Source organism: Otolemur garnettii, unplaced genomic scaffold (genome assembly GCF_000181295.1).
Source record: "Otolemur garnettii isolate 467f Iridium unplaced genomic scaffold, OtoGar3 scaffold00101, whole genome shotgun sequence".
NCBI lineage: Eukaryota > Metazoa > Chordata > Mammalia > Primates > Galagidae > Otolemur > Otolemur garnettii.
The window spans coordinates 4,226,099-4,250,057 of record NW_003852496.1 but is presented as its reverse complement, the minus strand read 5'-3'; the positions used below and the strand labels follow the sequence as shown (position 1 = coordinate 4,250,057).

The following is a 23,959-nucleotide window of genomic DNA, read 5'->3' as shown; positions in this document are numbered from 1 at the left end:
CCAACCTGGATCTGCGCCCCCGCCTCTCACCCTCGTCCAGGAGTAGGGAGCAGGCCCGCAGGGAGAGTGCGCGGGGAGAGGCGCGGGGAGAGGCCCTGTCCCGCGGGCGCGGGGACTTGGGGCGGGCTCTCCAGGGAGGCGAAGGGGGGAGGGGAGGGGCGGGGGAGAGGAGGGAGGGACGGGGGCGGGAGGCAGCAGCTCCCCCGCACTCCCCGCGACTCTCACACTTGCACCCGTAGCTAGCGCGCAGCCTGGCGTCTCCTCGCGCCGCGCTCGCTCCTCCCTCCCTCCTCCCGCTCCGTGGCTCCCGCGCTCCAGGCGAGGCTCAGGCGCTGAGCGCTTGGACGCGCGCACCGACAGACCGTCCCGGGGACGCCTCGGCCCGCGCCTCCCGGGCGGGCTATGTTGATTGCCCCGCCGGGGCCGGCCCGCGGGATCAGCACAGTTCGGCCCGCGGCCCCGGCGGCCTGCGGGGACTATGAACCGGAAAGCGCAACGCTGCCTGGGCCACCTCTTTCTCAGCCTGGGCTTGGTCTATCTCCGGATCGGGTAAGGGCTGCCTGTGCCCCCTCCGCGTGTGTCTCGGCAAAGTTGGCGCGGCAGGGGGAGGGTGGTGAGCCGTCTGGGAGCCTCTGCGGGCCACTAACTTGATCAGCCTCTCTGAGAGGCCAGATGGGCGCGATGTGGGTGCACAAAGGGGTCCCGCAGGCAGATGCCCCAGGAGACTCAGGCAGGGGGACCGGCCGTCCGGAGGACATCTCAGAGTGGAAACCCCAAGAACCAGGGACAGCCAGTAAGGACACTCCAGCCTGAGGGAGTCTAGAGGGGACCAGGTGTTGGAAAGGGTCGGCCTATCTCGAGGACCCTCCAGACCAGATATAGGGGCAGCAGGTCCAGAGAGGACACCAAGCCAGGACCACAGCCGCTCCCAGGGCGCTCAGTTCCTAGATCCGAGAGGAACTCTGCCCACCGAGGCCCGGACACGGCCCCTCCTAGAGACTGGGCAGTCCCCAGGTGGCAGGCAGGCCTGTCGGTGCAAATAGGGAACAGGTACCCGGAGGGAAGGACTTCGCTGGCAAAAAGCATAAACCGCCACTTAGAGCCCTAGCGCCACTCAATTTCCAGGGACACTCACACTCCCAGGGCTCCTTCTCAGGCCAAAGGGACAGCGGCTCTAACCCCTAACAAAAACCCACAAAGGTAGGAGAGATGCCCCAAGACACCAGGGAGACTAGGTCTCAAAGCGAGCGCCAGAGAGAGGCAGGACACCCCGCCCCCTGGCACTCTGGTCACCCGAGGCGACCGGGCGCCCGCGGAGCAGCCCTCGGGAGGCATCCCAGCATTTCTGAGGAGGTGGGGTCTGGGGCGGCGCTGTGGCGAGGAGGTGGGCGGGGGTGGCTCGGGACGCGTCTCGGAGCTGCATTTGCATGGCCACCCTTTGTACTTAGGAGATAATGCGTGAGAGGCACGGAGGGACAGGAGTAGGGGGCTCCAGGGATTGACAGAGGTTCTGGCGCTGAAGGACCTCCTTCGCAGGTTTCACACAACCTGCCGCTCCACTCTCCAGCAGTGACCCCCTACTACCCTTCTTGGGGAGGGCCGGAGCTTAGGGGCTGCAGCAAGGGGGCGTATCTGGCAGATCCTTTGTGTTTTGCCACTGCTACCCCCAGCGGGGCCGGCTTCCCCATCCCGCTTCTCTGCAGCGGGGGCTGCTTAGGCAGAGGAGCCTGGCGACCGGCAGGTGCGCAAAGCGCTGACTAGGGGCCGCCAGCCCGACCGCGGTCGGAGAGGCGACGCAGGCAGAGGCGGCTGCGGGGCTCGCGAGCTGCCTGCCGGTGTGTTTAAGTGTTATTGATTCGCCCGCGTCTGGGTGCTTTTCTTTTTTCCCTTGCTTTAATCTTCATCTTGGCCCGCGCCCCGAGGCCCGCGTACATCCAGCATCCAGGAAGCCGGCCTGGCCGATTGGCTCTGGCCACGTGCGGCTTTATCTCCTTTTTAATTAGAAACGGCGCGGAGGGACCCGGGAGGGGAGAGAGAAAGGGAGAACTGCAGAAAATAACCTCCCCTGGCCGCCCCGCCCGCGCATGGGCTGACCTCCCAGGCTACAAGGCTTCACTGGATTGAGCCTGGGGGGACCCAGCTGCCTGGGGCGGGGGGAGGAAGGAGGGGAGCCGCAGGGCGCTGGCCTTCAGCCCCAGGCTGCGCTCTGAGGTGCGGAAGAGGTCCGAATGGGGCGGTGGGATTTGCGTGGTGACTTAGGGCCAGGTTCTGCTATTCCCTGAGCCTCTAGTTACTTATCTGTAAAATGGGATGAAATCTAGAATTCCCTAAGAGGTTTCCCAGTTTCCCAGATGTGACAGGCTCCCACCAGCTTCCAACTGATGGAGGGTCATCTACTCTATTCTTCTTTTATTGGGATAGTTCAGGTGACTCCAGCACTAGCCCCTTGTAACAATCTGATCCCATAATGACCCTTATGATAACGCAACATCTGTTGAGTATTCACCATGTTGCTGGCACTTTTAAGCACTTTCTTTGTTTTAACACATTTAGTTTCACAGCATCTCTTTGAGGTGGGGACTAGTTATTAATACCTCCCTTTTAGCAATGGGAAAACTGAAGTGCGGAGAGGGAATGCAACTTGCCTAAGGTCCCGCGGCTTGTTAGTGAAGGCAGCTTAGAGGGCAATGAGGCCAGACCTTTAAGGTGCTACACTATTGTTCCAAGGCATTTTTTTGCACCAATATACAACTACACTGTCTTCTGATGTAAAACTTCCCTACTAGTCAGCCAGGTGTTCAGGGGTTCCTCCTGACTTGTGGTCAAATCATCTCCACTAAATCTTCCCACAGTGCCCCTTCCTTATACATTTCAGGCATTCTGGCCATGGGGTAGGCTCTATCTTAGTGGCTGAGGAACATGAGGCAGAGCCAGGCTCTCCCACTCTTAAGACCTGCTCCTGCCTCCGAGTCTCAACCTTTATGAGTCTCCGTTTCTGAACACATGAAAAGGACATCACGATTCCTGCCCCACAGGGCTGCTTAGAACGTTCCCATGAGCTGGTGTGTGTGGCGGCAGCCACCATGCTGCCTTGGCACATAATAGGGATGCCCCAAAAGTTCACTGGTGCATTTTATGCATATTTGGGGGCACCTGCTATGTAACAGAACTCACCCAGCATGACACCTTCGAAGTGCAACAATTCATTCATTCAGTAGCCATGCCCTCAAAGCGCTCACAGTCTCATGAGGAAGACGGGATAAACAAATATATACGTTAAAACATTTCACAAGACCATGAATAACCAAGAGTATCAAATAAACAGAACAGAGATTGTGAGGGAAAGTTATTAGGAGTAGGGAAGGCAGAGAGGTTCCCTTAGCTGGGATGGTCGGGAGATGACCCTTGAGGAGGTGTGATTGATAGCAAGAAGCCAGCTTGTGAATAGAGGGTTGAGAGAGCTTCCAGGGAAAGGACCGAGCCAGGACAAAGGGCCCATGGCAGGAAGAAGGCCAATATATGGGGAACCCCAGGGAACCCCAGAAGCGGCCAGGTATGCCCTTGGAAGGGAGTGGGTCCACATCATCTCCAGGTGTCCTTGGCATAGGGAAGCCTCACCCTGATGAATTCTAGTTCCTGCAATGTTCCACAGGGGACCCCCAGGATGATGGACTTGCCCCATGCAGCAGCCCCCAGTAAATGGAAGCTTGCATTATTATATCCAAAAGGAGGCATCAGAGGAGAGGTCTTCTCTTTTAAAAGTTCTTTTCATGAACTTTTGGGGTCATCTTGAGATTAGAAATGGCACCACCAGCTGGCCAGGTGCCCAGGAATCACATCAATGCCTCTTTCCCTTGCATCAGGCCATCAGCTCTGCCTGTGGCCATCCCCACCACTGCCACCAGGCCAAGCCACCACCACCTCTAGTCTGCCTGCTCCTTCTCTGGCACCCCCCAGTCCTTTCCTACGTGGAGCAGGGGCCACCAGATCGTGGCAGTGTCCTGCCGACAGCCCTTCAGTGATGCTGCCTGATGCACCTGGGGAAACTTCAGCTCCAGGCCATCACTTCTTCTGGGCTTTCCCCCTCCTCAAGCCCAGGATTCATATCACCTTGGGGGTTTCTGTTCCTTGGAGACTTCAGGCTTATCTCCTTCCTACAACTTTGCAGGTTCTGTTCCCTCTGCCCTGAGTATCTTTCCCCAGATCTTCTCCTGCTGCCTCCAGGCCATTCAGGTCCCAGCTCCAGTGTCACTGCCTCAGGGAGTCCTCCCTGAACATCCCAGCTAAAGCGGCCCCTCCCACCCTTAGCCACCAGCGCAGCATATTTGCTTTCAACATAGTGTGTGTCATTGTCTGAAATGGCCTGTTTTTTTCATTTGTGACACCTATGTTGTCTCTCCCCCTCTACAGCACCTTGAGGGGCGGTGTCTGCATCCCAGCCACTCAGGCACACCTGTCTCGCAGCATGGTGCCTGGCACACAACAAGTGTCCCATATTTATCTGTTCAGTGGATGAGTTGAGGAAGGCAGGAGCTCCCATCGTAAAAGTCACACACAAGCTCCAGGCCCGTCACTTCCAGAGAGGGGCACGTGTGCTCCATTGCCAGGCAGGAAGAAAATACCAAGACTTCTACTTACAATTACTTTCTAAACCATTTTATACTAAAACACATGCTTACAAGAGAGTATATATAACATGCACGAACCAATTTTTTTAAATGAACATCGGTGCACCCTCCGTGGGCAATGCCACATGAAACTTTGCAGTCATCATTCTCTTGCTTGCTTTTAGAATCTCACCACAGAGGTGACGCATAAGCACTATTGGGTTTCTCTTGCCTCTTTCTCTATGGAATCTACCATAAACTCAAAGAAAAATATCTATTTTGTTCCTGAAGAAGAAACCAAGTTTCACTGATATTGAACATGTACATTGATATAGCTGCCTGTGTGGGATTTATAAATCTGTAAATGAATATACACGGGTTGGGAGCGCAGGATCAAAAGAGTTGGGAGACTCTTGCCGGGGGAAGTGGGGTCTCTGTGGACGGACACCTAGGTAGGGTCTCTAGGTTGTGCCCCCCACCTTGCTGGCCTAACACTCCCTCTCTCTGTGTCTCCCCCTCCAGTGGCTTCTCTTCAGTGGTAGCTCTGGGAGCAAGCATCATCTGTAACAAGATCCCAGGTCTGGCTCCCCGACAGCGGGCAATCTGCCAGAGCCGGCCCGACGCCATCATCGTCATAGGAGAAGGCTCACAAATGGGCCTGGACGAGTGTCAGTTTCAGTTCCGCAATGGCCGCTGGAACTGCTCTGCACTGGGGGAGCGCACCGTCTTTGGGAAGGAGCTCAAAGTGGGTATGTGCTCACCCCAACACCCCGAGCAGGGCTTATAGGCTATGGGAAACTAGAATACCCTTAACAAGTCTCTGGGACCCCTTCATCTGCCCACCCATAAGAGTGTCTCTCCATATGGGATCCTGCAGGTGCCATGACTTGAATTCAGGTCTCTGGTTTGAGCTCACAGCACCCCAATGGTGAGTTGCAAACCAGCCCCCAAGGGCCCCATTGCTAACCTGCTGACACAGTTCTGATAATTGTAAATTGTAAGCCCTAATTGTAATTGTAAGCCTTCAATTGTAAATTGAAGCCCTAATTTAAAAGTTAGTTGTTTCACCTAAAAATATGAATTTCTGGCTTCTTTGGAAAAGTTGGCAGATGTAGTGATAGTTTACACATGGGCCCACATGTTTAGAAGGGCTGGAGCTGAGAGCACAGCTTCTTTTAGGTGGAGCCTGGGTAGCCCATTCACTGCCACAGTCCCACTGCGTCCTACTGTTTCCCAGCCTGCGAAGACCTGTTGTTGATCCTCCTGACCCCTGTGGATGTTGACACTGCAACCTCTGTTTTATGAGAGTGGTGTCTGTGGGCATGAACACACAGACACACACATGCACACAGACTGTGGAGCCACCCTTTGATTTCTGAGGCAATTCTGACAAAAACCTGGTGTAAGGGGTGGGGAGAGTGATATTGGTCGCCAAGATGCCCCAGTCAGTGAGGAGAAGGCCATGCTGTGTTACTGTGTGCATCGGGCTAAAGGGCCACAGGCTTGTTTCTGCACCGTGGGCTTCCCTGAAAGTCAGGTCAGCCTCAGGTCTCTGTGGGCTGGAGGTTCCTCATCCCGCACAGCTGCTCAGAGAGCACCTGTGTTCTGTCCCTCAGCCCCAACATCAGCACTTTCAGCGGAATTGAAAAGAACCCCCAATGCAGCCACTTCTCCCTGTGCTCACTGCCTCCCCCTCAGGTCATATCTGGGTCTGCAGCCTATTTCGCCTTCCCCCCTCTTCTCCTTCTTCTAGCTGTCCACCCTAGACCCCAGCCATCCTGCAGACCCTTCTGCACCCAGCAGACAGGATGATCCTTTTACAATAGAAATCAGATCATGTCATTACCCTAATTAAAACCCTCTGGAGGTGTCCTCCCCCTCAGAAAGATATCCCCACTGCAGTGCTCTCTGGCTGACGCTGACTTCTATGCCCATCTGCCCTGTTCACCTTGACCGCTCAACCTAGTCCTTTCCCCAAACACACCACCCTAGTTCCTGCTTTGGGGCCTGAGCACCACACATTCCTTCTGCCTTAGCTCCTTTCCACGGCCCGCCGCCTGGCCCTGCACAGGTCTTCCGGAGCCTCCTGGATCATCCCAGGGAAAGTCCTCTCACCTCTGAGCTGCAGCTCATCAGCCAGGCTCTGAGGTCTGTCTAAATCTGTCCCTGACTTGTTGGAGCGTCAGCTTCACTCAGGCAGAGGCTTCAGTCCCGAGGTCATTACGGGGTGCTTTTTTCCCCCTTCCTCTGGGAGGGAAGGACAGCCTCATCCCAGCTCTGCAGCAGGCCTGGTCCATCACTGTATTCTGTAGGCACCTGCTTGCTCTCACCTGAGCAACCATGGAACAGGATCCTAGGCTCAGGGTGAAGTTGGCAGAGAGACTGGTGTTTCGCTCTTCAGAGCCCCTTTCCACAGGCCTACCTGTTCAGGGGGTCTTGGCTGTGCAGAATTTTGCCTTGCACCACCTGCCCATCTTCTCCCCTTGTCTACCCGAGGGCTTACTTGTCAGATGGAAAACTGAGACCCAGATAGCGGACGGGACTGCCCAGTTCCTGCAGTGAGATGGCACCACTGCACTCTGATTTAGGGTGCTAAACCCTGTCTGGTGAGCCTCTCCCAGCTTGTCACCTGTAGTTTTTCTGCTCTCTCCTACTCAAATATCTGTCACTCTCTCTTTCTCCCCCACCCTCACAATCCATACACATACACACATACAGCCCAGTCCTGGGGCCCAGGCCCAGGAATTATTTTAAACTTATAGCTTGGCTGATATAGAAGATCTTACAAATGAGGAAACTGAGGCTCAGAGGGGACTTGTCCAGAGTCAGCACAGTTTAATGGGATGGTCTCCCAGGCCTGAGTTTATGCCAGCACAACCTGTACTCTTGGAGAAGCCAGTTCATGGGCTGGTGTGGGAATAGTGCTCACAGAGGTGCAGTATAGGGCTGAGGCAGGATCTGGACAGAGAGCCCATGCTGTCAAGTAGCTCCCCACTGGCCATCCTTGTAGAGTGGAGGCTGGAGAGAAGGAGCACTGTCAGTTTAAACCAGGGAGGAACAGAGGCCAGTGGCCAGAGGCATTCTCTTGGGCTTGGGCATACAGACATAGCCATGGGGAATTCCAGAAAGGAGATGCGCCCTAGCAAACCTGTGAGATAGCAATGCTAGGGCAACTAGTCTGCAGGCCCAGAAGGGAGTGGGAGCTGGAGCCAGGAAATGTGTGGGGTCAATCTCAGGGGGTTGACTTTCTAGTTGGTGGAAGCTTTTGGAAGGTCTTGAGTGTGGCCATGACTACCAGAGGATAGATGGAACGTATGAAATTAATGCTGTGCAATGATTTTTTAGCAACAAAAAAGGAAGTATCATATGATTCAACCTAATAGGAATTCTGGAAGGTTCATTAAGGGTTGCATACAAATTCAATTCATTCATATTCATGTCATGCTTTGATTCATTCACACATCCACCCAATACTGGTCCACACTAATGGCGACTACTGCGGCTGGAGGCTACTATTCCAACACTTGTGGCCAGAAAAGGCTTCTGGATCTGTGAGGGAGATGAGCTCTGGGAATGCCCAGTGGAAGAGCAGGCCAGGCAAAGGGAGCAGTAAGTGCATAGTTCCTGAGACGGGAATGGGCTTGATGGGAGCCTGGGGAACAGCAGGGTTGGGGGCCAGTGTGATTGGAGTACAGTGGAGAGGGGTGCAGAGGCAGGCCAGGAAGCAGGAGCTGTTCAGTCCAGCCTCTGTTGGGCCAGGTCAGGAAACATGAGTAAAGAGCCCCTGGAGGGAGAGGGGCTAACAGTTTCCAAACTGCAAGGGAAGCTGGGAAATGTAGCCTTTGGGATTTCCCAATATCGCTGTGGCAGCTGGGAAGAGAATGAGCTGCAGAGAGGTGTCTGGTGGGCCTTCCAGGAAAGAGGTGACTGTGGCTTGGGCCTCACTGATGGCCATGGAAAGCTATTTCAGAAGTGAGCTGCCTGTATAAAGGGGAGCCGACAGCCCATGGGCCAGCTAGGAAAGGGCTATCCTGCCTGGGCTTTCAGAGTTGTCGCCAGGACCAGTGGTAAGAGGCAGAGGGAGATAAGTCAACGTGAGACCCCGTCAGTCTAAGATGTTGCTTCCCCTCTGAGCCTTGGTTTCCTCGGTGGAAGCAGGTGCCCTGCCCCCGGATACCTTTGCAAGGAGTGAGCCTCACATTTAGGGTTATCGGGCTCCTCATCAGTGCTCTCACTCCAGCTAACAAGCACTGCCTTGTAGGCGTGGGGATCAGGGGGATATATGACCTTTGGCTTTTGGAACTCTGGCCAACAGGTTCAGAATTCGAACTGGACCAAGCTCCTGCCTTTGAAGAGACTTCCCAGAAGCTCCACCCCATACTTTTGCTGCCAACTCATGGGCCAGGACCTGGTCACACAGCTACACCTAGCTGCAAGGGAAGCTGGAAAATGTAGCCTTTTAGTCAGAGTGGCCACAAGAGCTGCTGACGCATGGGGCTGAGGAGGAAGGGCTCTCCATCCTGTGCTGAGAGCTTGCCTTCCACCCCTCCTCCCTCCTCTCCAGTCAGGTCCCCAGCTCTGCCTGTGCTCAGCAGTTCTGTCTCCCCTCTGAATGTTCTAGTTTTTCAGCATAGATCTGAGAGAAGGCCATAGACATGCAGCAGGCAGGACCCCCTTTGATGCTAGAAACGGAAGCCCATTCCAGGCACTTCAGGTGAAAGGGGAAGTTGTAGATGCCCAGGGAACTGGGAAGCCAGGGCTGGGTCAGGCTTTTGGGATGGTCTGGACCCAAGGTAGTGCTGCCTTCCAGCAACCCCAGAGCCACCTCTTAGGAGAAGCAGGACGGCTGTTGCTGGTCCAGGTTCATGTCCCCCAGGAAGAGCCTTGGCCTTTCCCCAGGAGCACCTGCAAAAGTCCTAAGGTTCACTGTGACTGGACCAGCTAATAGGGCTTGACTTTTGATGGTATGTTTATCCTGAACTCATTGCAGTGGCCAAGGGCAACAGTACTTTGGTTGGCCTGGCCTGGGAGCCCCACCCAGGACATCTCTCAGGGAGAGGACTGCTCATGGGTATGCTATGCTAGTCTACTGGGCTTTCATGACAAAATACCATGGATGGGGTGGCTTAAATAACAGAAATTTATTCCTGACAGTTCTGGAGGGTAGAAGTCTGCAGGTTGGTTTCTTCTGAGGCCTCTCTTTGATTTGCATGTGCTGTCTTCTCTCCATGTCCTCACATGGCCTTGCCTTTGTGTGTCCTCCTGGTATCTCTTACATCCTAGTCTCCTCTTTTACAAGGACACAAGTCATGTAGGATTAGGACCCACGCTAATGGTCTCATTTTAACTTAACTGCCTCTTTAAGATTCCTATCTCCAAATGCAGTCACATTCTGGGGTACTGGGGTTAGGACTTCAAGATGTGAATTTGGGGGGGACACAATTCAGTCAAGATCAATGAGAAACCGCACAGCAGCATGGTCCATGCTTTAGGGAAAAGTGTCCAGAGTGTGGTGAGTACTCATAGGCGAGACCTCAAGATGGAGAGAGAGGTGTAGACGGTGGAGATGGCCCTTGTCTGAGTCTTGATGGGTGGGAAGAAATTCACCAGTCAGAGAATGAGATCCTAGGCCGAAGGTATAGCAAAGCAAAGACACGGACCTGTGGGGGCTAAGAGGGTGGTGGACAGGAGCCTGCAGCCTCAGGAGATGGGGGACAGGAGTGGGGAAGTGCCAGGTGAGATGACAGGTGGCCATCAAGAGTTTTGAATGCCTGAGATTGCTTGAGTCAGGTGTGTGACTCCCTGTCAATTTGATCAGCTGCTGCCCAGGCCCAACATGACCCTGGGGGTCAGGGGGTAGAGCCAAGAAGGCCCTCACCTCCCTCTAGGATTTTCCTTTTCTTAAATAATATGGTGAACCCCCTTCTCAAATTCACCATCCAACTTCTGGAACACTTGGCATCCTCCTCTGTGAGCCTCCTTCGTGTGTCCCCGTGACTCCCTCCCCAGCCGAGTGTTCTTGATTCTGAATCTTGAGTTTCCCTTTCTATTTCTTCTTTATGTTTAATCAAGTAAACTATTTCGTTTTTGTTGTATTTAATGGTGATTATGACAAGTCCCACCCCACCAGCCAGCCGAGTTGCTCCGAGAGCTCCCTAACACTCAGGATTGTTCTGGCTTCTGCATTTCTGCCCGGCGAACAGGTAGAAAATGCCATCTCCCTGCTGTCTGGACTCACTGAGACTTCTTCCTGTATTTACTTCACATGTTTACTTTTCCTTGCATTACCTCTTTGTGCCTTTTGCCCACCTTCTGTGGGGGTTGTGGGTTCTCCCACTAGGTCAGCTGATGGGATTGCACTCGGGTTGAAGTGCAGAGGAACCAGGGCTTGATCGGCTGGTGCCTCAGTGTGTATGGCCATGTGCATCTTCCCACTCTCCTGTCTCGTATCTCCTCATAGAGGGTCATTGAGCCCTCTCTCCTCTCTCATTTCATTTGTTTCTAGTTAACCCCAAAGGAAGTATGTCACTTGCATCTCATTCCTGGGAGATGGACTCAGAGGGAGGCAGAGTTTGACCAACGTCATGCGGCTGTTTTGTGGCAGGGCTGAGATGGGTAGTGAGCTCCTCATTGCTGGAGGGATTCTTCTGTTTGGGTGGGCCTGCCAGGTCTGAGATTCTCAAGGCTGCCAGGTGAGATCCTCTTGCCTTGTTGCAGGCTGTGGGATGGCCAAGCATCCACTGGAATTAGAGTCACATGGCCTGGTTTCCAGCCCAACTGTCTCCCTACCTTGTTGGTGACTCTCACAGAGCACTTCACCTTTCTAAGTTCAGTCCACACATCTGCAGAATGGGGGAGTCACAGAGCTCACTTTGCTAGGTGCCAGTACAGGACGTAAAACCCTGGCACATGGTAGGCTGGGGCCATTGGAGGATGTCCCTTCCTCCTTGTGTGCCCATGTCATAGGATTTGGAGATGCATGCTCTAGGTTTTATTCTTGGTGCAGTGGAAGCTATGGGTCTGATTTCTAATCTCAGCTCACTATTTTGACTCTGCTTCCAAAATCTATCCCTACATCTATCCACTTCTCACCACCTCCACAACCACCTCCTGGTTCAAGCCTCCATCTTCAGAGTTCTAGCCTAGGACATCAAGCTCCTAGTGTACCCCACCTCCTCTCTCAACCTCCCAACCCCTGCAGCCATCCGGCATAGCATCTTCCCAGTGTCACTGTGAGCATGGTACCTACTACATACCCTGCTGTGGCTTCCTGCTGCCCTTGGAATAAAATGCAGAATGGTCCTCTGCTCCTTTATGGACCTCTACAAAGTCCTTCCCCTGTGTTCCTTCTGCCTTGATGCTCTTCCCTAAATCCCTCATCCTTCTACCTTCTGCTAACCTGTCACCCTGTCAGAGAAGCCTCCCTTACCCCCTCTTCAGAGCAGACCTCCTGTGCCAGCCTGCCCCCCTGCTTGCTATATTATCTGCTCATTTGTGCTGTCTACCAATTTAGGCCCAAACCCTTCTGCTTGGTCATTGTCTGTGGACCTTGACCAAAATGGGAGTGATACTGGCATCTGTCTCATAGGCAGTGGAGGCAAATACTTATTCCACTCAGAACCATGCCCGGCACCCAGAAAGTGGTTCATAAATTGTAGTTGTGTTGCTGTTATCAGAAGGAGCCCTCAGGAGGAAGCAGAGGCTTTTGACATAGTGCCCGGCACATGGAGGGTTTAGTGCATATAGGGACACCATGTCCCAACTCATCTCTGGGGCTGAGGGTGGAGAGAAGGGCATGTGGAGGAAGCAGCTGAGTGATGGTGCTGTCCTCTCTGGCATCATGTAGTTATCTACCTAAGGGTCACCTCCTCCTGGAGGTCTTCCTTGATCATCCCACTTGAGCTACATCCCCTCCCCCTGCCCCAGCACGGCTCCCTGTGCTGTTGTCCTTAAGGCACTCAACCACTTTGGGAAGTGACTTTGCTTACTTTTGCAAGAATATGTCCAACATTAGTCTTCTTCTCAACCAGGAGGGTTCATGGAGCCTGGACCTGCTGATTGTCTTCTTCTCGGCCCCAGTGCCTGGCCCAGAGCCAAGCACACAGCAGGCCCTCATGGAGGCCATGAAGGAAGTGCAGGCCCCCGACAGTCCAGATCCTTTCTACCTCATGCATCCAGAGCATCCTGAGTCGTGGAACACAGGCCTGGTCTTGTTTGCCCTCCGAACACCAGGTCTGGGAAGCAGCTCATGACATGTGTCCTCTGTCCTGTGAGTGCGTACACGACTGACTCAAAGACAAGACAGACCATTCACGTCTGCACGTTTCCCTTTCGATACGTTTTAGCCCAGTGTTCCCACTTGTCAAAATCTTGTTGAACGTTGATTTGATCAACTGTTCTGGTAGCTCTTCTCTTTGCGTTGGCTTCAGATGGAATAAAAATGTTGACTTCCCAAGGCCTGGGAAGGATCCCTGCAGGACACAGAGGGGCTGTGCCCAGGGTCTGTTCAGCAGAATCCTGTCCCTACTCTACATCCCACCCCCTCTGCCAGCTGCTCTGGGAAGAAAAGGAGTGTCCCCCAAAGGATAACATGGGGCTTCAGCATGTTACTCTCCTTCTCCTGGACAGTCAGCATGCGTGTTAAAGGCTCTGAAATGTCCTGCGGACAGGAAAGCAGCTGGAGGAGGCTTTACACTGAGGATCCGCTCTTTTCCAAACTTACACTCACTGATCATCCTGTGGAGCTGCTCTTAAGGGCTTCTTCACCAGGAAACCCCTCTCTGTAGACCTCCACAGATTGACTATCCTCAAAATGTGGGTTTGGGGCCAACCTGGAATCCACCAAAAAGTGTATCCACCGCCCTACACACACACACACCCACCCCTCCCTCAATGTCAGTATCTCTCCCCAAGGGTACAGAAGAGGCACATCCTAGCTCTGACATTGACACAGACAGTGAAAGCCAGTCTAGTCCACCTTACCCTTAAAAGTCCCTTCAATCATGAATAAAACTCAGAATACCTGGTTTTCCGTACCAGTGCAGGAGAACAGTCCACACCGGGCATAACACAGGGTATGTGCAGTGCTGCACTGTGTAGAATGAAGAATATGAATCCAAAATGTAAGGAGGTAGCGTTTTATTTTTTTCCTGGTGTATTTGGTTAAATTTGTGTAAATGCTCACCCATTTTTTCACACCCCCGTCCCACAGGTATTTTATTAGACTCTCTGCAGAGTAAATGCTGGTGAATTGTAAATGAATTGGCTGGGGGCTATGCCTGGGTTGCTCAATGTCTGACGGGGCAAACAGGGGCAGAAATGTGCTCTGGGGCTAGTGGAAGAGGAGAGAACCCTGGGAGGATGAGCCCAGAAGCTGCCGGCAGGGTTACCTGCAGTAGGGACTGTCCACAGCTCAGGAGGGCAAACAGGAAAGGCTTTGCAGTATGTCCCTGAGAGAAGTCCTGGGGACCTGGGACAGCTCGGCACAGGAGACTCTGGGGTGTGGGGTAGGAAGGGCAGGCAACGATGGGGAAAGAGGTGGGGCCAAGAGATCTGCAGAGTTTTGGGCACCAGGCTCAAGGGGTTTGCTTGGCAGGGGATTTGTTTGAGGGATTTAATCAGGGGAGAGACAGGATATAGGAAGATAGGCAAATCCTCTGCACACATAGAAATGTGCTGTGTCTCCAGCATTATCGTGGACAAAGAAATGGCGACTTCCTGGCCTATGCTCCTGGGGGTGGCTGCATTCTTTTCCACATGCTTGCAACCTCCTGTTTGGTACCCTCCTGCCGGAATTTTTCCAGGGATGGGCACAGATGATCTAGGATTGAGCCCCTGGAGTCCACCCTTCTCTGTCTGCAAACCGGGAAACTTTGATGCATTTTTGGGCTCTGCTTCCGTCAAATTTGTCAACACTTCTCTCTGGCAGTCGCTTGAGCATCTGCCTCCTCTCCCTAAGTGTCTGGGCTCAGGGTTCCGTCTCTGTGGCCATCTTGGGCTGTGAGCACATCTCCGAGCCCGTGTCTGGTGGGCTGATGAATGCTTGGAAGGATGGACTTGAAGACCCTTCCACAGACAGGGACAGAAGCAAGGGGCGGGCCAGCTCCACTTTCTCTCTGCCATTTCTTAACAATACACCATCTTGCCCAAGCAAAGACCTATTCTTTCACTATTCTTGCTTCGAACACAGCTAACAAAGGACTTTTTGTCTCGTTTGCATTTTTTTTGCAAGCCTCAGTTCATCCTGGGTTTTAGCTCTCCTGACACTATTCTTTGAGATGAGTCTTTTGTTATAATGTTCTCTTTCCAGCTTTCATATGGTAGGCAGACACACACACACACACACACACACGCACGCACGCACTCACTTGCTTTCACACCCACATCCATCCATTCATTCATTCAACCATTGAGGCTTCACAGATAAGTAATCCAAGTCTCCACTGATAATTCATTTCAGTACAAAATAAGGATGGATAAGGTGCTGGGCTATAAATGGAGGGAAGAGATAGGAGGCAGACCCTCAGAGGAGGGGGCTTGGGGCCCGTGGCTTGATGGATGTGGTCTTGACCAATGGTACATAGAGCTTACCAGGCATGGGCCAAGTTTCTCATGCACGCTGGTTTATTTAATCCTCTAAACAACATTAGAGGCAGATATGTTATCATTCTGCATAAGGAGTGTTTTATTATTTCCCATTTCACAAATGAGGAAAATGAGGCCTTAAGAGGGAAATGGACTCCTCCAAGGTCTTACTGCTGGAAAGAAGAGCCAGGATGTGGATCCAGGTTTATCAGCCTTTAGGGCTCTGCTTTGGAACCCTGACTACTCCTAAGCAGGTGGGGGCGGGGAGGAAGGGTATTTCCAAGCTGAGGGAACAGCATATGCAAAGGCCTGAGTCAGGAAGGAGCCATTTTTGACCACCATCGGATGGTCAGCCATGTGCTCTGGCCTTGTTCAGTGGGAAGAGAGACCCCTGGGTGGAGAGAAAGGTAGGAGCTACATATGGCCCCCCAGTCTTCATGGCTATGGGCCTGTTTCCTTACCAGGCTCAGCCCAGACTCAGGCTCCCTGCACTCCTCAATCTTCCCGCTATTTACTGAGAGGCTTCCTGGTTCCTCTGGACAGAGGCAGCCCATGTGGCATTCTGAGTCCAGAGGGGCTGTGAGCTGCCATGCCACCAGGCTGGCAAGAGCAACCTTTTTCCATCTGTGTATTTTTCCAAATCATCATATATTTCAGGGTGTGTCACTGCAGATTGCTTGCTCTCTGACCCATTGGCTTTAAATAGCAAAAGAAAAAAAAGATACAATGCACTTTGTGGTTTCCAGTAAGATACCGTAAATACACCCAGATAATATTCCGGTGCAAACCATTTACAGTGGCTACACAGGGCGGTGGAATGGAATCTTTCAGGCAGGCTTGGACATCAGTTTATTTCCTCTGTACCTGCCAGGACCACCGTGGAGCTGAAACCATGGGGGGTGCCAGCTGGGCCCCCCATTTCCATCCCAGTGATAACACCCACTGTTCTTTATTCACCACCTCCAAGGGCTCTTAACATTTAAATTTCATGGCACCTTGACAATAAGGTTCCCACTTCACAGATAGGGAAGCTGAGACTAGGGGAGACAGAGACCTTGCTCAATTGCCCAGCTGAATAAGAAGAGAGGAAGGACTGTGAGGCTCACCTTATTCTGAACTGAAATCACCTGGGATGTCCCAGTGGGGCTGTTCCCTGGACCTCTGGGTGGAGACTGTTCCTGGAGATATGGATGGATTCAGAGTTAAGGAGGGTGTGGTAGTGGTAAAGGTGGGAACCCCATCCTGGGAGCCAGGAGACCATGGTTCAGTCCTCTGGTGTCACTGGTGACCTTTGGCAAGTCTCCCATCCTCCTTGAACCCACCATTCCAGGAGCGACTCCTGGGATTTATGTCTATAACTTTAGGGGTCTATTCTCTGATTCTGGAGAGAGTATGGTGTGGGCTGGCAGGACCCACCACTGCCCTCCTCCATAGCCTCCCTTTCTCCCATGTTCCTCTGGCTCACCTGCTCCTGCCACTGGCTGGGTGTATCATCTCTGCAGCCATTACTCTGGCTGTCCCTTTGCCTGGAGCTGTCTGTCCTCCCAGAGAGAGCCTCGTGTCCTTCCTGCTTGGAAATCCCTATCCCAGATGCCTCTGTCTGCATCACTGCCCTGTCTTACGTCCTCTGAAGTCCTCGATTGCCACTGAGTGACAAGATCTTGCCACCATGAAGGCAAAGACATGTCATCTCAGCTTCTCCAGCCCCTAGCACAGTGCCTGGCACATAGTAGGTGCTGAGGAAATACCTGCCCAGTGAAGGAACAGATGGCTTGGTCAAGGAAGTGGAGGGAGGGCAGGATTTGATGTAGCTTCCTCTGCTCCTGGGCAGGGGGGAGAGACAAGTTTTTCAGGGAAGACTGTCCCCACCACCAGAGAGCGGGTGAGTCTGTCCCTGCATAGTCAGTGATGGCCAAGCCCAGTGCCCACTCACCAGGTTCATGTGGAATATCTGGGGGTGAGTGTTGGCAGGAGTGAGTAGGACGGTCACAGCAGGAGAGTGGTCAGACCTTGGAGCCTGGCTGAATTCAAATCCCCACAGGTTACATCATGTCTCTTGATCTCAATGTCCACATCTGTAAAACGCAGATAACAGTCCACACCTCATAGCACTGTTGTCAAGATTAAGTTGATTGCTTAGAAGAGAGCCTGGTAAATAGTAGGCATCATGTAAGACTTTGCTATGCTTTTTATTAACTATATGCCATTAGGTATATCATCTCATTCCTTCTCTGCAGCAATAAAACAGTCGTCTCAAAAACCTCCTTGCAGGTATCTTCTGAGAGGCAAAAGAGATGGCATTTAAAAAATCTCCCAACTGGAGGGAGCTTCCCCAGGCAGCTGAGAGAAAGACCATTCTCAGTGAGTGTGGTCCAGGGGAGTCCTCTGGAGAGGTTGAGGACAGCATGTGACCTTGGGTCCGCATCTGGCTCTTCCTGGGCAAGGCTCCTCACCACTCCGAGCCTCAGTTTCCCCACCCACCTGGGGAAAGTGAGGAAGGTGTGGATGGATGGAGTTTAAGACAACCCTCCTCCTGAGCATCTGAGATTTTATAATTCGGGATTCTTTTCTACTTTCTACCATCTTAGCAAGCCCTCCGATTTGAATGGGTCTGCCACACCACTTACTGGTCAATTTTATCTGGTAACAACCAAGTGCTAACTCTTGACCGAAATAAATTCAAGAACCAATGCCTGAAGCCAGAGGAATCTTTCTCTGGCTGTGGGGCTTCCCGTGTGCTGGGGGTCCAAGGAAGGGAGGTGGGGTAGGGCTGAGGAAGGACATTGCCCAATTTGGGCCTTGAATAAAGTTCTGCCTGGTTTCTAGGTGGGTAAATCACTTTAATTTAATTCCATGGTGAATCACGTTAATTTTCAGAGCTTTCATTTCCTCAGCTGTGAAATTGTGGAGAATGGTGTTTACCACTGGGGATTTTGCAGTCTACCTCACATTGAGCCAAGCGCAGTAGGTGCCCCACAGAAGTTCCTTTCTCTCCACCCTTTCCATCGCCCTCTGAAAAAATTCCCCCACCCACAGGCTAACTCCGTGGGGCATATTATCCAGCTAAATGGCTGGGAGATGGGCTGTCAGGGGCCAGAGTTCATCACACCTGCATGGTCAGATCTTCTCTGAGCCTCAGTTTCTTCATCTGCAAAATAGGGATGCTGTTATTATCTTCCTTGAGGGGTTATTTCCCTAAGGAATAGATAAGGGTCCTCTTCTAAAGTGCCTAGCACCAAGCCTGGCAAATAATGAGCACTCAGTAAAGACTTTATGCTTGTTGGCCACTGTTGGGAGCGTTCTTTAACTTATTTATTCATTCTGCTGATGTTTATTAAGTACTTACAATGCGCCAGGCCCTGAAGCAACAGCAAGGACCATGACTAAGAGCTCATCTTCAGGGAAATTATATTGCAGAGGTACAGTAGGGATGGGCGATGGGGCTGCACAAACAGACAATAAACAGATTGATGAGTCAAAGATGACAGGAAGCAGCCAGCGTGGTGGCAAGTGCCTGTGGTCCCAGCTTACTCGGGAGGCTGAGACAGGAGGGTCTCCTGAGTCCCGGAGTTTGAGGCTACAGTGAGCTATGGTCGTGCCACTGCATTCCAAACTGGGCAACATCGTGAGACTCTGTCTCTGAAAATAAAAAGAATAGTGGCAGGTAGCAATAGGGCCATGGGGAAGACTAACAGGGGCTAACTGTACCTGCCAGCAGTGCCCATAATGTCATCAGTTATAATAGTCATAACACACTACCCTTTATTTCAGCATCTGCTATGTGCCAGGTGACATCTACTTCTTCCCATAGGGTGGGTGCTATTAACAGATGAGGAAACAGAGGCTCAGAGGGGCTAAGTGTCTTGTCCAAGGTTATGCAGCTTCCAGCAGGGTTGAAACTGGGGCTAGGTCTGGCTTGTCCCTTACACTTTATGGAGGGCCTTGGAGGCAGTGAGAGCAAGACAGACATGGCCCCGTCACCTTGTGAACCCAAAGTTTGGCTGGGCAGACAAGACACAGGAACAGCCCCACACACTTGCCTCCGCCTGAGGCTGCCTTGTCCTTTGGGACCTGGTAGAGTATGTGAAGCGTGATGACTGAGGCTGAAGCGGGACTCAATGAGAGTTGTGTAATAGCAGCGGCAGCAGCTGATGTTGGCTGAACACTTAGTGTGTCCAGGCACTGTGCTCAGCACCAGCCCCTCATTCTGTGAGTCCGTTCACTTAAAAGCATGCATGCTGTTCTGTTCCCATTTCTCAGAAGTCACAACAAAGGCTCAAAGAGGTTGACAGGCCTGATGTCAGTCACATAGCCAGCAGAAGCCCAGGGCAGTTTCCTAGTCGTCAGTGAGGGGTGGGGATTGGACAGACCTCTCTAATGTTATTTGGCAGGGCCAATGTCAGAGTTAATGGCAAGGGTCAGTAGAATTCCTCAGAGTCCCTGCGGGGTAGGTGCTACTCACCTGGGTCCCTGAGAATCCTAAAGCCAAGAATGACAGCCCCTCATTTCTCAGCCCCTTGGCTGCAGCCTTCACTTCTTGGAAGCAGTGGGTACTGAGGGGAGGGCCATGGAACCCAACAAGACTTCAAGTAGCCCGGGTCTACCTGGAACTTGGGGAAGTTAATGAGTCCCAGGGTCCAGCAGCCCTTCCCCCGCCCTGGGGGTGAGACAGGCCTTGGGGACAGTCACCTGCCTAGGTTATCCAGTCTGCACCATCTGGATGGTCATGTGCTGCTCAGAGGATTCAGAGAGACTTGGGGACAGTCACCTGCCTAGGGGTAGATCAGGGGGCACACAAAATGATTACCAGGGGTGTTGGGCTAGCAGTCCCCCTCCCTGGCCTTGGCCCTGCTGGCAGAAAGCCAGGCCAGACCCCACCCCTACTCACCCTGCACACTCCATTCACAGTCACCTTCCAGCTGCTGCAACTGCCAGTGGTGACTGCCTGCTGCACCTTGGAGTTGTTCAATCCTCGGTCTATATGGGGTACGCAGAGGCCAGGTCTGCAGCGCGGCTCTGCTGCCCACCAGCTAGGTGTCATGGGCAAGTATGACCTTTCCTCTTGGCTTCAGTTGCTTCATCTGTCAGTGAAGATAAATGAAGGCCTCTGCTCCTTACCTCTGAGCCCTCTTGTGAGAAACTGTTCCTGCTGTCATCAGTAGAAAATTGTGAAACTCTAGCATTTGGGACCACTTTCTCATGCCAAGCTCTTTGCTAAGTTTTTTACCATTGTTAGTTCTTTCTAGTCCTCCCAACCACCCTAATAAAGTGGGCACAGTTATCACCTCATTTTACAGTGGAAGAATTAGAGCACAGAGATGTTATGTGATTCACCCAAGGTCACACAGCTAGAAAGCAGTGGAACAGAGACTCCCCCAACCCCTGCTCTCCAGCTGGTTATTCTCTTTGCTGATGTTCTTGAGGACCTGGCCTGATGTTGCTTCCCCACTGTTTTGTTTTCTTGTGCATTTGCTACTCTGACATTCTAACTGGTACCCAGCGTGGGGGACCCCGTCTAGGGGTCTCTGGAATCGCTACCGTAGACTGGGGTGAGTCTTCCCACTTGCCTTGGAGCCCTTGGAGCATGCAAGGGGATGAACTTTGGGATAAACCTCAAATCTGTGTAAAGGCAGGAATGTAACTATTCCTGCAGATCCCAAATACCCCCTCCCAGCCCACCAGCTCCTGCGCTGGCTGAGATGGGCCTGCTTGCTCAGTGTCTAGCTTTGCTGAAGGATTGGAGTGCAGAGTTTTCCATCCGCCCTTTTTTTGGGGGGCTATCCATCAAGTCCTAGCTCTTTTCCAATGCCTTGCCTTAGTGGTGTTCAAAGTATGGTGTGCTGTCCCCTCCTTTGCAGAGCCCAGCAGCACGAGAATGCCCACATCCCATTCCTCTGTTCCCTGCTTCGATTCTGTCTTTAGCATGTGGCCAGCCCAGCTTCAGTAGGTCTCACACAACACATCTTGATTGACTATAACAAAGGCATTGTTGGGTTTTATATCCAGACCAGCAGTGGCATCTGTGCAGTGCTGTCCATGATCTCCTGTCCCTGCTCTGTGCCAGGCCCTCGGCACAGAGATGGCTCCTCATACCAAGTAGAAGATAAATGCAGAGAGCTGGGAACCCAGCAGGTGCCCAAGTAATCAAACTCTTCACTTTTTAAGTCCCCAGAGGAGAGGGCGGAGGCAGTACCCCCCTCAGCACCCACTCCCAGGTGTGCTAAGAAGGACTCCGGGCTGCAGGTTTCTGCATTTCATAGGCCCCTTTCCTGCACCTTGTCAGCAGCTCCTACAGGTAAACAAGGACACTGAGGTTCTAAGTGGGGAAGGAACTCACTGAAGGCACAGTCAGTAAATAGCAGAACTGGGATTGCAGCTCAAGCGTCTGCCTCCAATGTCCATGTGAGCAGGGCGGCCTTGGGGGGATGGCATGGGACGCCAGAGCATAGCCGGCCTGGGCACAGGGACGATAACCAGTCCAGCAGGTAGACAGGCCTACGTCCTGCAAGTCAGAGAGCAGCCATGGGGCTGGGGCACAGGTGTTTGTTTGTTTCTTTCTTTTCTTTCTTTTTTCTTTTTTTTTTTTTGAGACACAGTCTCACTATGTCACCCTCAGTAGAATGCTATGGAGTCATAGCTCACAGCAACCTCCAACTCTTGGGCTTAGTGATTCTCTTGCCTCAGCCTCCCAAGAAGCTGGGACTACAGGTGCCCGCCACAATACCCAGTTATTTTATTTTTTTTTTTTTTTGGTTGTAGTTGTCATTGTTGTTTGGCAGGCCCAGGCTGGATTTGAACCTGCCAGCTCTGGTGTATGCAGCTGGTGCCCTAGCCGCTGAGCTACAGGCACGGAGCCAGCCTGTTTGTTTCTTAGCACCCTGGCTGGAGACTATGAGAGGAAGAAGCGGTGGGTAGGTCAGAATGACCTGGGCCTCAGCAACTTGGAGGTCACCTCATCCACCTCATCACCCACTGCTTCAGCTGGTCTCCATCCCAGCATCCTGAAAGACCTTTCCCTCAGCTCATTTTGCCTACAGTCTAAGGTGCCTCTTCCCCCAGGTGCCATCCCTGAGACCCACCCTGACCATGAGAGTAACCTGCAGAGTGCCCACTCAAAGCTCCTACCATGTGTAGGACTTCCCTTGGTCAGTCTTCACCCTGGGAAGCAGACACTGCTCTTGAACCCATTTTGCAGGTGGGGAGACTGAGGCCCAGAGAAGCTAAGGGCCTAGGTGGCAGCACTGTCTTTGCACAAGTGACTCCTGCCCAGGGTTCTGCCTCCTACACCCCAGCTGTTTAAGACTCCTACATACCCACTGAGGGTGCTCACAGTCTCAGAGCAAGAGAAAGGACGGACATCTAGAGTAGGTGACACCCAGCAGGAACAACAGTGGCTATGAGAACAAGAGCTATGGGGTCAGGCAGTCACAGAGCCAAGGATTGATATTCCTGGGATGTAAATGCAGGCCTCTGGCTTCAGAGCAAGTGCTCTCTGCAGGCGCGATGCTGCTTCACGTGGTCATGCTGAGTCACCTCGGCGGCAGTGGGGAGTGGACAGGCTGTGGGGGCTGGGGGTCCCTCCATCTGGCCTCATGGTGCCTGGACAACCAGCCCAAGTGCCTTGCTCCTCCACTACCCAGCCAATTCCTCAAGGGATTGGGGATCAAATGGGTGTGTGCATCATGGGGTGCTTGGGTCATCACCCCGAGAGGGAGGTTTGTTGGAAGTTAGGAATGGGGGTTCAGTCAAGCCCTAAGGGGCCATTGCGTTGAGCTCAACCACCCTTGGCAAAGAGGCCCAGCTTCCTCCCCAATGCCCAGGACCTGACCCAGACTTTCCTCTCTCCTCCTCACAGGGAGCCGGGAGGCTGCCTTCACCTACGCCATCATTGCCGCCGGCGTGGCCCATGCCATCACAGCTGCCTGTACCCAGGGTAACCTCAGTGACTGTGGCTGCGACAAGGAGAAGCAAGGCCAGTACCACCGGGACGAGGGCTGGAAGTGGGGTGGCTGCTCTGCCGACATCCGCTACGGCATCGGCTTCGCCAAGGTGTTTGTGGATGCCCGGGAGATCAAGCAGAATGCCCGGACTCTCATGAACTTACACAATAACGAGGCAGGCCGGAAGGTAGGCAGCCAGGGCGGGCAGCCGGGCGGCTCTGCAGAGAGATGTGAAACAGCTTGTCTGTAACCTCTGGTGCTGGGTGTTTGGGGATGAACCACAGGGCTCTGCCCCCAACCTTGCTCTGCTTGACTCTGGCGTCCCTCTGCCACTGGTCAGGATTTGTTTGTGGCAAGAAGCTTGTCAGGTACTGGGGAGGTTGGATAACTGAGCCTCCATTAAGACAAATTGGATGTTACTCAGCGAGATGGAAAGAGGGACAGATGTGAACGGTCATCCTTGGGAGGGGCCAAGCAGGCTGTCCTCCCTCCTCTCCTCTGAACCTTTCAGGTGGCCATGATGAGTCACTCACCTGTCCTGCTCCAGATGATGCCCAGGGGTGGATTACAGGGCCCTGGCTGTCCCATCCTAGAGCTGGGAGTTGCTGCCCATGGTGGTGCATCCCTGCAGGTTCTCAGTGGCTCCTTCCTCCGTGTTTCTGTGGTCAGACCACTCTGCAGGGCACAGGTTACAGACTCCCTCCCGCCCTCAAAGCTCTCAATCCCTGGAGGTAGGAAAAAGGAAGACAGTCTCAGTTTCCTCATTTGTAACTGCCTGGTTGGGCCCTGGCAAGAATTAGAGGAGAGAGTAACACATGGCCTGTGATG

At 53.0% G+C, this 23,959-nt stretch overlaps 1 protein-coding gene across 1 annotated transcript in view; it reads left to right on the top strand.

The window, feature by feature from the left end:
* Positions 1-478: 478 nt before the first annotated feature.
* The window catches only part of WNT7A (Wnt family member 7A), a 57,093-nt gene continuing 33,612 nt past the window's right edge, over positions 479-23,959 (top strand). Inside the window, exons 1-3 of the mRNA XM_003796210.2 lie at positions 479-549; positions 5,130-5,356; positions 23,047-23,318. Coding sequence (XP_003796258.1) covers positions 479-549; positions 5,130-5,356; positions 23,047-23,318 — 570 coding nt within the window. The remainder of the gene's footprint in view (positions 550-5,129; positions 5,357-23,046; positions 23,319-23,959) is intronic.